This window comes from Poecilia latipinna, unplaced genomic scaffold (genome assembly GCF_001443285.1).
Source record: "Poecilia latipinna isolate Pla-1442-1.1 unplaced genomic scaffold, P_latipinna-1.0 Scaffold2543, whole genome shotgun sequence".
Classification (NCBI taxonomy): Eukaryota; Metazoa; Chordata; class Actinopteri; order Cyprinodontiformes; family Poeciliidae; genus Poecilia; species Poecilia latipinna.
In genome coordinates, this window is record NW_015115159.1 from 69,355 (window position 1) to 84,039 (window position 14,685).

Genomic DNA, 14,685 nt, shown 5'->3' on the forward strand with positions numbered 1-14,685 from the left:
TCAAAGTCTTTGACATTAAATTGTTTCATTTGTTCTGCCTCTAGATCTCCTGAAGCATCATGTCTGTAAATATGTGGGAGGTTGGTGGTGATCAGTTTATTAAACCAGAAAGTAACTCCATTTATGATCACAACTTACCAAACAATAGAGAGATGAAAGAGGAACTCAAGGAACCAGATCTACAGCAGATTAAAGAGGAGCCAGAATATCAGCCGATCAAAGGAGAACAAGTTGAGTTTGATGTCTGTCAAGATGTGAAACTGGAGGCCAACACCTTTATGGTGGCTACTGCTTATGATAAAATATTCCAGACTAAACCAGAGCTGCAGCAGATGACAGATATTAAAGAAGAACCAGAATCTGAACAAATTAAAGAGGAACTGCAGGAACATGAATCTGTGCAGATTAAAAAAGAACAGGAAGAAGTCTACATTAATCAGGATGAAGATCAGCTTGCAGTGAAGCAGGATTCCTCCAGAAAACCTCCTCTCTATGAGGAAACAGACCAAAGTGAATCAGACCCAAACCTAAACCAGATCCACTCTTCAAACTCCCCTGAAGCTGAAAACCAGGACAGATGCAATGATGGCCACCAGGTACTGGATGGAAATCCACAGCTGACAATGAATCAGAGTGACGATGTTGACCGTTCTAAAGTGAAAAAGCGAAATAAAAACACGCATTCTTGCAAAATATGTGGAAATTGTTTCACAAAGAAAAGTACTTTAAAGGTTCACATGAGAATCCACACTGGTGAGAAGCCACATTCCTGTAAAGTCTGCTGCACGTCTTTCAGATGCACCAGTCATTTGGTTCGTCACATGGGAACCCATACAGGCGAGAGACCGTTCTCATGCATGGCCTGTGGAAAAAGCTACATTGATAGAGGTAGTTTAAACGCACACATGAAAGATCATCTGGAAAATAAACCTTTCACTTGTAGTGTGTGTGATAAATCTTTTGTCAGGATGCAGTATCTGACTTGCCACCTCAGAGTCCACACAGAGGAGAAGCTGTTCTCGTGTGAATCCTGTGACAAATCCTTCAGACACAGTCGATCTCTGGCTCGTCACGCCACACGTCACATAGACGAGAAGCCGTTTCCGTGTCCCACATGCGGAAAATGCTTTCCTCACTTACGCAGCCTTGCGTCACACAGCAGAGTTCACCTGAGTGACAAGCTGTGACCTGTGTGCTAAATCATTCCTAAACAGAAAGGACTTGGAGCGCCACAAGTGGTCTCACACAGAAGAGAAACATTTTTAGTGTCAAGCATGTGGTAAATTATTTAGTGGCAGGAACGCTATGGTAAAGCACATGGCAAATCACACGAACAAGAAGCCTGAGAATCAGTTTCCTTTAATGTTTGTGATGCGTCTTTTACCGCCAGCGTTCAGCTGGACGATCACCTGAGGAGCCACACAGGTGAGCAGGTCTTCTCATGCGTCACCTGTGGAGAGAAGTTCTCCAAACCGTACAGTTTGACTATGCACATCCGGACTTGTACAGGAGAAAAGTCGTATTTCTGTGAACTGTGTGGTAAATTATTCACTGTCAGATATAAACTGACTGCACATGTATGTGAAAATAAACCTTAGGAAGTTTGCAAAACATCATTTATTTGACCCACAGTGGGAATGTGACCCATAGCTAGGTAAAGTATGGTTTACATACTTAAACATTTAAAAATGTGTTTAAATCAGGGCAATTCAGTTTTTGTTGCACTTTTAGATTTTCATGGTAATAAATTGCAATAAAATGATCATTTGCTGTTCATGCCCACGAATATTGACTCATTCAGGTCAAAAATAAAACGTCTTAATTTATGGAGTCCCTCAAGGTTCAGTTTTGAGACTCTTTGTTTGCCTTGCATATTCAAAATCAGCAAATATCAAGTTGTTGCTCAGTATAAATTCTGAATATAGATATTGCATTGCCTTAAATATGTTAAACAAGTGGATGTCCTTAACACTTAAATTTTTAAGGAAATTACGCTAAAAGGAAATGATCATTTTGATATTAAGTGTTTCAGGCTGTTGATCCTCTTATTGTAAGAAAATTTACATTTTCTGATTTTTATCTTTCTTTGCTGCTGTACAGCTCAGGACATTCTGGTAAATTAGATTTTAATCTCACAGGTTTTTTTTCTTCCTGGTTACGTAAAGGTTCTAACATGAAAACACAGAAAGATATACCTGCATATACTTGAAGTTTTATTTTAGGTCTACTGCTTTGTATTAATCTAACTAAAGGGAGAAAAAAATGGTGAGTTGACCTGAAAATGGCTTAACGGGAAGAAAATTACATTAGAACTACAATGCTTGTGAACGAAAAAGTCTTAAATCAACTACATTTTTGGTTCAAGTATGTTCTTCATTCAGGGCAGTTAATGGAATAAAATTAAAAATACATTTGTGAAAGAATAGAGATTAAATTGCTGGCATCTGTTTTGTTTTTTGAGATACAGAGGAAATTAAAACCGGAAATTATTCTCTAAAAGTTGTTCAAGCATTGACTGATTACTATCTACTCTGTACTCTATACTGTAAATTTAACTGAAATGTTAAAGGAATAATAATTAGGACTGGATTGTGAGGAACTACTATTTTTTAAAGCTTTGTGGGTTCAGGGCATGAAAACGAGAGTGGGTAGGTCTGGATAATTTTAGCCACGCCAACTGAGTACAAGATAGCATTAATGGCTACATCTTGGCCATCACTTTCAGTGTCACCATGTTAAAATCTCCTGTGTAATGACCTTTCACTTTTAACACTAAATTAGATAAGAGATCTGAGAAGTACTCTAAAAATTGACAGTAAGAGCCAAGTGGACAATTTAAACTTGGATTGTAATTTAAGATCGTCGTTCTTATGGTGATTAACATTTACTGGGATCAACTTTAATCACCATAAGTATTATTTGTAAGTTATTAGACATTTGAATGAGATTTTGGGTGTAGTTGGGCAATTGGAGCAGAGCCACAGTTATATAATTTATATTTTTCCTTTACTTTTTGATTTTCTGTATAATTTATGTCTGTATTGTTTACATTTTTTTTAAATAATTGAACCTTATCCACAGGATCCAGTTTACATTTTGTTGCTTGAAACAGAAGAACATATTTTAGTACGTTAAGATAAAAAGTTGGAGGAATATAGAGAAAAAAATAGAGAAACATTTAATTAAATAAATGTACTACAAAGAGATTCAGAAAGTTAAATTATTCCAAGTTTAATTAGGTTGTTTAGGAAAACAAAATTCATTAAAAATATGACAATCGATAATGAAGGTTTAAAACAAAAAAACCCATTTTGAGCCGTACTCCAAACCAGTAGGTGCCGGTGATGCACAGCTTCAGTTTACTGGTAACCGTCAAGACAAGAGAAGAAGAAGAATATTCCAGAAGAAGAAGAACTGGTTTCGTCCTGCTGTTCTTTTAAAGCGTTCTTCACATCTTGGCTCGTCGTGAGCTCTGGAAATATTGACAGTTTCGCTTTAATAGCGGTTTTTGTCTGTTTTAGCAGCTAACACCCAAAGCGAGATCAGTTAGCCTGCTAGCTTTATGAGAAGCTAACGCCCATGACAAGAAGCAGCCAGTTTCGTGCTGGAGAAACGAACAAAAAAGTTTCACAAAGGAGATTATTGGACATATGTTGGACGCTGTGTGACTACTGGCTCTTCTTCTAAAGAATAAAACAGGCCTAGCTGGTAAGAGAACCGTCTTTTCACAAAATTAGACAAATACTTGCTAGCTGCAGCTTTGACTCCTAGCTTCTGAAACGTGTGTGTCCGCCATATTAGGAGGGGAAACAAAGGGGAGTTAACCGTCAAACAGAGCGGAGGTGTTGTGATTTTAATCCAAATCACACAGCGATTTACGGCTCATTAAACAAAATTATGTATAATAGGTATTTTCCTCAAACCTACATAAAAGAACCACAGACATCGTATATGAGTTTTCTGACCAAGCTTTTGGAAAAGGAGAAGTCTCAGTAAACTGCTCCTCCAAGCCGTTCACTGAGCGTCTGAATACCTTTGGTTACAGCTTGTCTTTTATTATCAAGCAAAAAGAGGGAGGATAGGTAAGGAAGACGGCAGAGACAAAATACTACTGCACACAGGCAGTTTCTAAGGTAGGGAGTATTTGGTTGATAAGGAGGCACCTGTGGAAACATAATTCAAGGTCTGGGAAACACAGATAACTGTTTCACATGAAGACGAACAGGCAGATGGGGCCTCCAGGTCAGTTTATACACACATAAGGAAGAGAACACTTTAAACTGAAAATCACAATGATCTATAGACTGAATGTTGATTAACTATTAATTAACATTAGACTGAATATGAACTAAAGTAATAACAAAATGATACCAAAAAATCTCTAATAATGTATCATACAAGTTAGGAAGTCTACTAGCTCTTCAGCGTTTCATGACTCCAATGTAGGATTATGTGGAGGCGGTCTAAAAGAGTGGATATGTTTTCATTGCTGTAAACACAAAGGAATATCTATTAACAAAAATAATAGACTCCTCCGATTTGTAAACATATTTTTTATACTGATTTAATTGTCCCATTTAAGTTTTACTCCAGAAACTACTTCTAGCAATCTTAATTGTTTTATAGAATTTTTGCAGCAGATTAAATATCTCTTCAAAAACATTTTTTATGCACATAAAATTCCTCTTTTTTTAAAATTTAATATCAAATTAATAACAAAAACATATGGTGTGATGCATTACATAATGAAAAGAAAAGAAAATCACGGAGCTAACAAAAAAGAAAATAGAGGTATGGTGTTGCAGAGAATGAGTATCATTAACTGTGTGTGTGTGTGTGTGTGTGTGTGTGTGTGTGTGTGAGAGTGTGAGCAGAAATGGTAATATGAACGACATTGAGTATGTAGATCAATAAAATAAAGTAAAAAGAAAAACAGAACACAAGTATACAAACCAAGAACAAAACAAAAAAAGCAACAACAAATATATAAATATATATCTATTAATACTAGCAATAAGAATAACACATCTATAAATTATATATATTGAACTTTTAAAATTACTCTTTAAAAGTTCACCAGGTTACACTTTGAATGTTTCAAAATGCTTTCTTCAATTAACAAAATAGGAAGGAACCGTTCGTGCATGTCTGTCTGTCAGAGGCCGAGCACCAAAGACGACTGTCCAGCTTCAGGACGTAGAGAGGTGAGTTTTAGTAGTGATGTTTTCAGTTCAGTGGATGAAAGAAAATACATCCCAACCAGATCGTTTGATGAAATGGACGCCCAGCATGCCCCCCCCAGGTCTGAAGGGTGGCATATTATTATGCACTGAAACCTACTAACACTTGAAATCTGTTTTGATTTTTTTTTTTGTTTTGTTTTTTTGTTTGTTTTTTTTATAAGGTAAACGATGCATAAAAATACATTTTGTCAAAATGATTACATTTGATTTGTTTTGTTCTACTTTCAGGTCCCAAACAGCATCATGTCTGTTAACATCTGGGTGGTTGCTGGTGATCAGTTCCTCATTCAACCAGAAAGCAACTCCATTCCCGATCACAACTTACCAAATGATCTAGAGATGAAAGAGGCACCAGATCCACTGCAGATTACAGAGATTAAGGAGGAACCAGAATATCAACCGATCAAAGAAGAACAAGTTGAGCTCAACATCTCTCATGAAGAGAAATCTGTAGTGAAGCAGGAAGCTGACACCTTCATGGTGGCTGCTGGTTGGGATGAAATATTCCAAAATAAAAATGAACAGATGATGGAGACAAAGGAGGAACCAGAACCTCCACACATTAAAGAGGAACAAGAACCTGTTCAGATTAAACAAGAGGAGGAGGAACTCTACAGTCATCAGAGTGAAGGTCAACTTTTAGTGAAGCAGGATTCCTCCAGAGAAACTCCTATACATGAGGAAAAATACCACAGTGAATCAGACCCAAACCAAGACCAGATCCACCCTTCAAACTCATATAGAGCTGAAAACCAACACCAGCACAGATGCAATAATGCACTAGATGGAGATGAAGAGCTGACAATCAATCAGAGCAACATTGTTGACCGTTCAAAACTGAAAAAGCTCCAGAAAAATATGTGTTCTTGTAAAATATGTGGAAAACGTTTCATCAGGAAAACTGCCTTGAAAATTCACATGAGAAACCACACTAATGAGAATCAACATACCTGCAAAGTGTGCAGTAAGCCGTTCAGCTATAGCAGTGGTTTGGTTCGGCACATGAGAACCCATACAGGTGAGAGACCGTTCTCATGCAAGACCTGTGGTAAAAGCTACATCAACAGATGTAGCTTAAGCGCACACATCAAAACTCACCTTGGAGTGAAGCCATTCCCATGTGGATTGTGTGATAAATCTTTCACCAAGAGGCAAAATCTGGTTTATCACATCAGACTCCACACAGGGGAGAAACCATTTCCGTGTTCAGCCTGTGGAAAAAGCTACGTAAGCAGAAAAAGCTTAACAAAACACAGCAAAACCCACATCACTGTTCATACAGACGAGAAGCTGTTCTCGTGCGGATCGTGCAATAAGACCTTCAGAAACAAACGAGGTCTGGATCGTCACAGCAAACTCCACACAGGCAAGAGGCCGTTCTCATGTTCCACCTGTGGAAAAAGCTACGCCAGTAGAGATGGCTTAAGAGCGCATTTCAAGGTTCACCTGCCTGAAAAGCCGTATCCGTGTGACCTGTGTCACAAAGCTTTCACGGTCAAGATCAACTTCGACCGCCACAGGAGGACGCACACAGGCGAGAAGCCGTTTTCGTGTGAAGTTTGTGGTAATTTTTTTATTGACAAGTTGGCTGTGGTTAAACACATGAGAAGTCACACAGGCGAGAAACCGTTTCAGTGTGATCTGTGTCCTAAATCTTTTCATACCAAATTTCATTTAGACTGCCACAGAAGGACGCACACCGGCGAGAAACCCTATGCGTGCGACCTGTGCGGTAAATTTTTCATAAGCAGAGCTAACGTGGCACAACACATGAGGACCCACAAAGGCGACAAGCAGTTTACATGTAAAAAGTGTGGCGAATCTTTCAGTGACAGGAGCAGTATGGCCAAACACCTGAGGAGTCACACAGACAAGAAGCAGTTTGCCTGCAATGTTTGTGATGCGTCTTTTACCGCCAGCGTTCAGCTGGACGATCACCTGAGGAGCCACACAGGTGAGCAAGTCTTCTCATGCGTCACCTGTGGAGAGAAGTTCTCCAAACCGTACAGTCTGACTATGCACATCCGGATTCATACAGGAGAAAAGTCGTACTCCTGTCAAATGTGCGGTAAACTATTCACTGCCAGATATAAACTGACTGCACATGTATGTGAAAATAAACCTTAGAAAGTTGTTCAAGTTTTAAAAACATCATTTGTTTGATCCACAGAAGGAATGTGACCCATAACTACTATACTTGACCTACTTCTGTTGTTTTACCTGTAAACCGTTTTATACCAAAGCAAACAGGGCAATTCAGTTTTTTTGTTTTACTTCTTGATTTTCATGGTATTAAAATATCCAAATCCATCCATCTGTTGATCATGCCCATGAATTTTGGCCCATTCAGCTCAAAGCACTGAAGATGAGCTGGACTTTGGTGCTCAAAGTCTATAAATTCGTGGAGACCCTGAAGGCTCAATTTTGAGACCACTCTGGTTTGCATTGTTCATGCTGCCAGTTTGTTTCACAGCATTAATGTTCCTTTCACTGCTTTACTAATGTTTGTAGATTTATTTGCCTTTAAAGGCAGAGAGACTCATTTCAGCTGTTGTGACGTTGCCTTAAAGATGTTAAAAAGTTTAGGTTCTTAAATCCTTTTAAATTAAAGGAAAGCTAATCAAAATCTTTATTTCCTATTCAATATTTTTCCAGTGCTTCAGGCTGTTTCTCATACTATTGTGAGAAAGTTTTAATTATCTTGTTTTGCTGCTGATTGGCCCAGAGGACTCTTGGAAATGAGATTTTTAATCTCAATGAGTTTCTCACTTCCTGGCTAAAGTTTCTAAACATTGAAAGAAATACCTCCACATACTTGAAGTTTTTTTATGTGTTCTGCTTTGTAGTAATTCAATTAAAGGAGGAAAAAAATTACTGAGTGTCTTGTGTAATTTTCTTTTTGTTGTTTTTTACAGTTTGGGTTCAAAGTGTCGAATGCTTTTGGATCATGAAATTAAAATAATTTCCAATTTGTTTCATGTGGAGAACCAAACAAAGCCAAGAAGAAGAAAACATACAGAAAGGATATTTTATAAGTATTTATTGCATTTATAGCTGTTCAGAAGAGGATTCTTTATCTGATAAACACCTGGAGGAAAATAACAGAAACAAAGCTTGTGAAAGGTATTTTTGGTTCGAGTGTGTTCTTCGTGCTTTAGGGACGTTACTGGAACAGTAACATAAATTCAGGAAAGTGCAGATATTAATTTTGCCACCTGCTCTGTTTTTTAGATCAAGAGAAAAATAATGGAAACTATTTTTTAGAACTTGGTACAACACTGCTGATCTAACGATGTTTTCTCTCAGGTTTGGATTCTTTTAGTAAATTAAACTCAATTTATTAAAAATGGTCAGATAGGACATGGTTTTAAATAAATACTGTTATTTTCTCCCACTTAATACCATATATTAACACAAGGTCTAGAATATGAAGACAGGAGTGGGTAGGTTCATCTAATGAAGAGAATCTGTGGTTTTGTTTTTTCAGTAAGCGGATATGCATGGTGCCAAGCTCATGGTTTTATTATCTAGGACCCTGCAGGGTTCATGTTCAGATTTACTCAAATCTGATTAATATTACACAAGACATGAAAACGTAGAGACAAAGCTGAAAAAAATTAGGAATAATGCAGTGTTGCAAAACGGCAACAAGTTTAAGTCCATATATGATAGAGTAGCAGCTTTATATCATCATCAACCGACAGTCAACACCAGTTGGGTAGTAACTAGTTACATTTACTCAATTACATTTAGTTGAGTAACTTCTTTGAGAAAATGTACATTTAAAAGTATTGTACTTTTTACTTGAGTGATTTTATTGTGAAATATTTCTACTCTTGAATAAAATGTCTGGATTTTCTACCTGCTGAATGAAGAACAAACTTGAACCACAAATCTACCAGACAGACCTGCAGCTTTGAGTGAGTTTTGAGTTTGAACTTGAGTGTACATTTTACCAAATACTTTTTACTTTTTCTTAAGTAAAAATATGTTTTAGAGCAGTCAAAAGGAATTTGGTATAATGAGGAAAAACAGGCAAATGATTGTAACCGAGCTTTGTTTAAAACTGGGGAAAAAACAGACAGGAAATGTGATTTTTTTTCCCCAAGAGACAGTAAAATAAGAGAAGGGAAATGGTACGCAGCTTCAGGATTACAAGTTACATCTGGACATACAAGACATTTTGGATAAACTCTCTATTTCTGAATCACATAGAGAATATAGATTTTGTGAGTTTTTAATTGTATTTATTTTATTGTTTAGTTTATAAATCTGTGGAATATGTTTATATTCACACCCAATTCCAGTAGGTGGAGATGATGCTCACCAAAACGTTGCTCACCAACCGTTAAAAAGAAGAAGAGCTCGGTAGGCATAGGCAACCGCCACAACCAAAAGCAGAAGAAGGAATTTTAACGTTGGTTTCGTTCTGCTCTTCGGTTAAACGTGTCTAATCTTCACATGTTGTCTCATTGTGAGCTCCGATAGTATTTGCAGTCTCACTTTAATGCCGATGTTTGTCTGTTTTAGCAGGTCAAACACCCTGAGTGAGACCAGTTAGCCTCCGGTCTTCCTGATAAGCTAACTGTCAGGAGAAGTAACCAGTTTCTAGTTCAAGAGAATCGCGAAAAAAAAACTTCACACGGATGTTATTGGACTCTTATTGGATGCTGTGCGGCTGCCAGCTCTTCTTCTAGGGAATAAAATCAACACTATCCGGTAAGAGAACCGTCTTTTGACCAACTAAGGCAACAAATGATTGCTAGCTTCTGCGTTGACTGCTAGGTGCTAAAACACGTCAGCGTGTCCGCCATATTGGGAGAGGAAACGGCGACAAGTTAATCAGTACAGGGAGCGGAAGTGCTGCGGTTTTAAGCCCCATTCAAAGCAATTTATGGCTCATATTGAACAAAGCTACGTGTCATACTAGTTAGATTTTTACAATTTTTAATTTTTGTGAAATAATTAAACGAAAACTTAATTAATTACGTTTATTTGTATAGCATATTATGTACCAACAAACCAGTTCACAGTCCTTTTCATCATAAAAACATCAAACACATAAGAAACATGTATAAATAAAATAACTATCCAGTAACACAGCTGACTTCCAATTTGTAAACCCTAACACATTTTTAAATCTGATTTCATTGCTGGAGATCTCATTTATTCCATTCTAAAGTTTTACTCCAAAAACAGATATCTTGCTAGTTATTTTAACTTTCTACATTTAGTAATCTTTATCTTTACCCCATAAATTGACCCCACCTTATAAGAGACAAACATTTGTATCTTTTAAATGTTTGCTGGGAATATGTTGTTTTTAGTTTGTGAATTTTGTATTTTCATCATTTAAATAACATTAAGTGGTAGTCATGCTATTTAACTGTCTAGAATATAAGGAAAATAGGTTTATGTGATTCTAATATTCATCTTGATCAATTATCTGTGTTGCTCTAAGAGAAATGCCCTATAATGCCCCAGACCTCAGTCCAGTAAGATAAACAAGATAAATTATTGCAGTGTATAAGATATGGAGCTAATAATGCGGTTTGCTCCCAATACTGACCCCTGGTGGACACAGTAAATTATTTTCTAACTTTAACTGTTGCCTCCTCCAGGAATAACTTCTTAACCATTTCATTTCCACTCCCTCATCTCATATTATTCCAGTTTATGAACTACAACAACATTTAATTTCCCTTTTGGATCAATAAAGTATTTTTGAATTTGAATTTAATTTGAATTTAGCAATTAGTATTTTCTGGTAAATTGCATTAAAATATTGTTTCATAGCAACATATTCACATTGATGCCAAACAGTTTTATCCACAGTATAAAAGACTAGGATACAAAACGAAATGCATCCCCAGAAAAATACATAGAAATGTGACTCTCCTAAGCAGTCAAAATTCAAAACTAATCAAAATTAGCATTAATATTTGGCTTATGAAATTACTAATGTTATGATTAATAATTTATTATTAATTAACTTTTTAATAAATTGAGAGTTTCTTTAGTTGAATAAGGGCACCATTCTACTCACCCAGGAATCATAAGTGAAACTTGCCAGTCTCTCATGAAGGAATGAAGTTATGCTACGACATTAAACTTGGCGACATTATTGATTTTAATGAGCAATATGCATTACAGGCAGGTTCTTTTATAAATAAGTCACATGGTAACATTACTAATATTTTTAAGTTACCTTGTCAGTCATGTTTCAACCCATTTGTCATCCATATGTGGCAGGCCTGAGGGATGTTGATGTCAGGGAGTCAAATTTTAACTGCATGATGGAGCGCTAAGTTGGCAAGCTAACATCAGTGTTAGCATAGCACTTCTGGCAGCAGAACTGCCATCAGGCTCTTATTGTGAAAGAGTGACAGATTGTTTTCTGTTGCACAAAAACAGAAAACAATCTAAAAACCCACATCTTAATAAATTAAAAAAATGCTTCCAAAAATTGTGAAAATATTCAGATGATAAAATGTGCTTCTGCTAAAGGCTTGAATTTTAACATGCTTGTGGGAAGATTTCATGGAGAAACGAAAGTGTTTGACCTTTTCATTGCATTTTTTCCATACAGATGATTTAAAAGCAAAATCCAAAAATTTCTCACAATTCACTAATTTGCACTAGAATTAGTAAAATATGACCAAATGTGTTTCTCCTTCTTGCTGGATTTTCTATAATGTTCTATTGAAGTCAAAGTGAAGAAGAAAACATTAGACAGTAGAAAACAGGAGGAACATGACTATGTTGCATAAACCTGAACTGGAACCTCTTAATACTTAAACATTTTAGGTGTTTTTATGCATTTTTGTTTTTAATTACCCAAAGCAATTCATACAAACACATTTTGTCAAAACCTTTAATACTAAAGTGTTTCATTTGTTGTTCCTCCAGGTCCCAAACAGCATCATGTCTGTTAATGTTTGGGTGGTTGCTGGTGATCGGTTACTCATTCAACGAGAAAGCAACTCAGTTCATGACCGCAACTTACCAACCAATCTAGAGATGAAAGAGGAACACAGAGAACCAGACCTAAACCAGATGAAGGAGGCACCAGAATGTCAACCGATCAAAGAAGAACAAGTTGAGCTCGACATCTTTCATGACGAGAAGTCTGTAGTGAAGCCGGATGCCGACACTTTTAGGGTGTCTGCTGGTTCTGATGAAATATTCCAGCGTAAACCTGAACTGCAGCAGGTCACGGGGATGAAGGAAGAACCAGAACCTGAACAGATTAAAGAAGAACTGGAGGATCTAAAAACTGTACAAATTAAACAAGAAGAGGAGGAACTCTACAGTGATCAGGATGAAGATCAACTTGTAGCAAAGCAGGATTCCTTCAGAGAAACTCCTGTTCATGAGGAAAAATACCGTAGTGAACCAGATCCAAACCAGGACCAGATCCACCCTTCCAACTCCCCAGAAGCTGAAAACCAACCACAGGATGGATGCAATGATAAAGACCTGGTGTTAGATGTAGATGAAGAACTAACAAAGAATCAGAATGACAGTGTTGAACATGCTAAAGTTAAAAAGCTAAAGAAAAGCATGCGTTCCTGTAAAATATGTGGAAAACATTTAATCAGGAAAACTCTCCTAAAAATTCACATGAGAATCCACACTGGTGAGAAACCGCATACCTGTCAAGTCTGCAGTAAGTCGTTCAGCTTTAGCAGTCATTTGGTTCGTCACATGAGAAATCACACTGGTGAAAGACCATTCTCATGTCAGACTTGTGGGAAAAGCTACATCAACAGAAGTAGCTTAAATGCACACATCAAAGACCATTTGGGAGAGAATTCATTCCCATGTGGATTGTGTGATAAATCTTTCACCAAGAGTCAAAATCTGGTTTGTCACATGAGACTCCACACAGGCGAGAAACCATTCTCGTGTCCAATCTGCGGAAAAAGCTACGTAAGCAAAAGCAGCCTGAAAAAACACAGCATAACACACAGCATAGTCGACACAGGCGAGAAGCTGTTCTCATGTGGCTTGTGTGACAAGTCTTTCAAAAACAAACGAGGTCTGGTTCGTCACGTCAAACTCCACTCAAACAAGAGGCCGTTTTCATGTCCCACTTGTGGGAAAAGCTACACAAGTAAAGGCGCTTTAAAAGAACACTCTAGAGTTCACCTCCCTGAAAAGCCGTATCCGTGTGACCTTTGTGATAAAACCTTTGCAGCCAAGATTAACTTTGACCGCCACAGGAGGACTCACACAGGCGAGAAGCCATTTTCGTGTGAAGTTTGTGGGGATTTTTTTATTGACAAGTTGGCTGTGGTTAAACACATGAGAAGTCACACAGGCGAGAAACCGTTTCCATGTGAAATGTGTCCTAAATTCTTTCATACAAAATTTAATTTAGCGTGTCACATGAGGACTCACACTGGTGAGAAACCCTATCCTTGTGACCTTTGTGATAAATCTTTCATATCCAGAGGTAACTTGGACCGTCACCGGAGGAGTCACACAGGCGAGAAACCATTTTCATGTGAAGAATGTGGTAAATTATTTACCAACAAGATGTCTATGGTTAAACACGTCAAAAATCACACAGACAAGAAGCTCAAGAAGAGGTTTTCTTGTAATCTTTGTGAATCGTCTTTTAGTGACAACATTCAGCTGGACAATCACCTGAGGAACCACACAGGTGAGGACGTCTTCTCTGTGGAAAGAAAGTCTCCAAACTGTCCAGTTTAACAACCGGACTCATACAAGCACTAATTTACCTGATTGGTAAATTATTCACTTCCAGTTATAATCTGACTGGATATGTATGTAAATAAGCCTTAAAAAGAAGTTTGTAGAATATCTTTTGACAAGCAGAGGGAATGTGACCCTGAGTTATTATTACTACTTATGTATTATTGTTTTCATCACTTTGTATTTTAATGATTTTACCTGTAAAATGCATTTCATGCTAATTGAATTGCCCTTGCTTATGCAAGGGGAAATCAGTATACTTTTGTGGTAGAAAACCAGGAGCTGTCTTAACTGTAAGCTAATTATAATATAGAACGCTATTTAAAATGTTTATCTTTTATTAGCCCCGATTATTTTTGTCTTTTATATCAAACCTGATTGCAAATAGTTTCTAGTTGTTCAAGAAGCATCTTTTATTCTGTAAATTTGCTGGAACCCTTAATCTGAATTATTTTTGCTGTTTCATGATTGTTTTTCTGCATAATAAATGTGTATGTAAAAGAATTTAACTTTTTTTGATAAAACTGTTTAATGTCAAAGTGAATATTGATTTCTGCAAAAATAATTACAATTCAATAATAGTTAATAAAAAATAATTGATTGCATAACTTGAGTCCAGTGAGTCTGTAAAATAACTCATCTGTCTGGAAGGTCCATTCACCGGTTCATCAGTATTCCTGGCTACTGCGTGAATATTAAAGAACGACCAAGCAGAGAAAAG

General features: G+C 37.0%; 3 protein-coding genes across 6 annotated transcripts in view; all 3 read left to right on the top strand.

Moving 5' to 3' along the window:
* LOC106938254 (gastrula zinc finger protein XlCGF17.1-like) overlaps positions 1-1,506 on the top strand; it is a 6,257-nt gene extending 4,751 nt beyond the window's left edge. For 2 of the 3 annotated variants that reach the window (XM_015020172.1, XM_015020173.1), the window contains exon 2: positions 45-1,506. In XM_015020172.1, the coding sequence (XP_014875658.1) occupies positions 60-1,187 (1,128 nt within the window). In that variant the 5' untranslated portion in view covers positions 45-59 and the 3' untranslated portion in view covers positions 1,188-1,506. The remainder of the gene's footprint in view (positions 1-44) is intronic. The other variant, XM_015020174.1, reaches the window with a different exon arrangement.
* Positions 1,507-3,354: 1,848 nt separating this feature from the next.
* On the top strand, positions 3,355-7,564 carry LOC106938248 (gastrula zinc finger protein XlCGF57.1-like). 2 transcript variants are annotated; one of them, XM_015020162.1, is made up of 3 exons: positions 3,355-3,708; positions 5,128-5,204; positions 5,472-7,564. In XM_015020162.1, exons 2-3 carry the CDS (start codon positions 5,145-5,147, stop codon positions 7,368-7,370), a joined length of 1,959 nt encoding a protein of 652 aa, XP_014875648.1. In that variant the 5' UTR covers positions 3,355-3,708; positions 5,128-5,144; the 3' UTR covers positions 7,371-7,564. The 2 variants fall into 2 exon arrangements, with proteins under 2 accessions (XP_014875648.1, XP_014875650.1); XM_015020164.1 differs by lacking the exon at positions 5,128-5,204.
* Positions 7,565-9,619: 2,055 nt separating this feature from the next.
* On the top strand, positions 9,620-14,051 carry LOC106938250 (gastrula zinc finger protein XlCGF57.1-like). The gene is made up of 2 exons (XM_015020166.1): positions 9,620-9,962; positions 12,153-14,051. The coding sequence occupies exon 2, from the start codon at positions 12,168-12,170 to the stop codon at positions 13,959-13,961; it is 1,794 nt and encodes a 597-aa protein (XP_014875652.1). The 5' UTR covers positions 9,620-9,962; positions 12,153-12,167; the 3' UTR covers positions 13,962-14,051.
* The last annotated feature ends 634 nt before the right edge of the window (positions 14,052-14,685 follow it).

What these genes read in the sequence shown, in the direction of transcription:
- LOC106938250 (XM_015020166.1), top strand. Translation starts at nt 12,168, where the DNA reads ATGTCTGTTAATGTTTGGGTGGTTGCTGGTGATCGGTTACTCATTCAA.
- LOC106938248 (XM_015020162.1), top strand. Translation starts at nt 5,145, where the DNA reads ATGTCTGTCTGTCAGAGGCCGAGCACCAAAGACGACTGTCCAGCTTCA. An exon ending in CAGCTTCAGGACGTAGAGAG is followed by an intron (nt 5,205 to 5,471) that starts GTGAGTTTTAGT and finishes TTCTACTTTCAG; the next exon opens with GTCCCAAACAGCATCATGTC.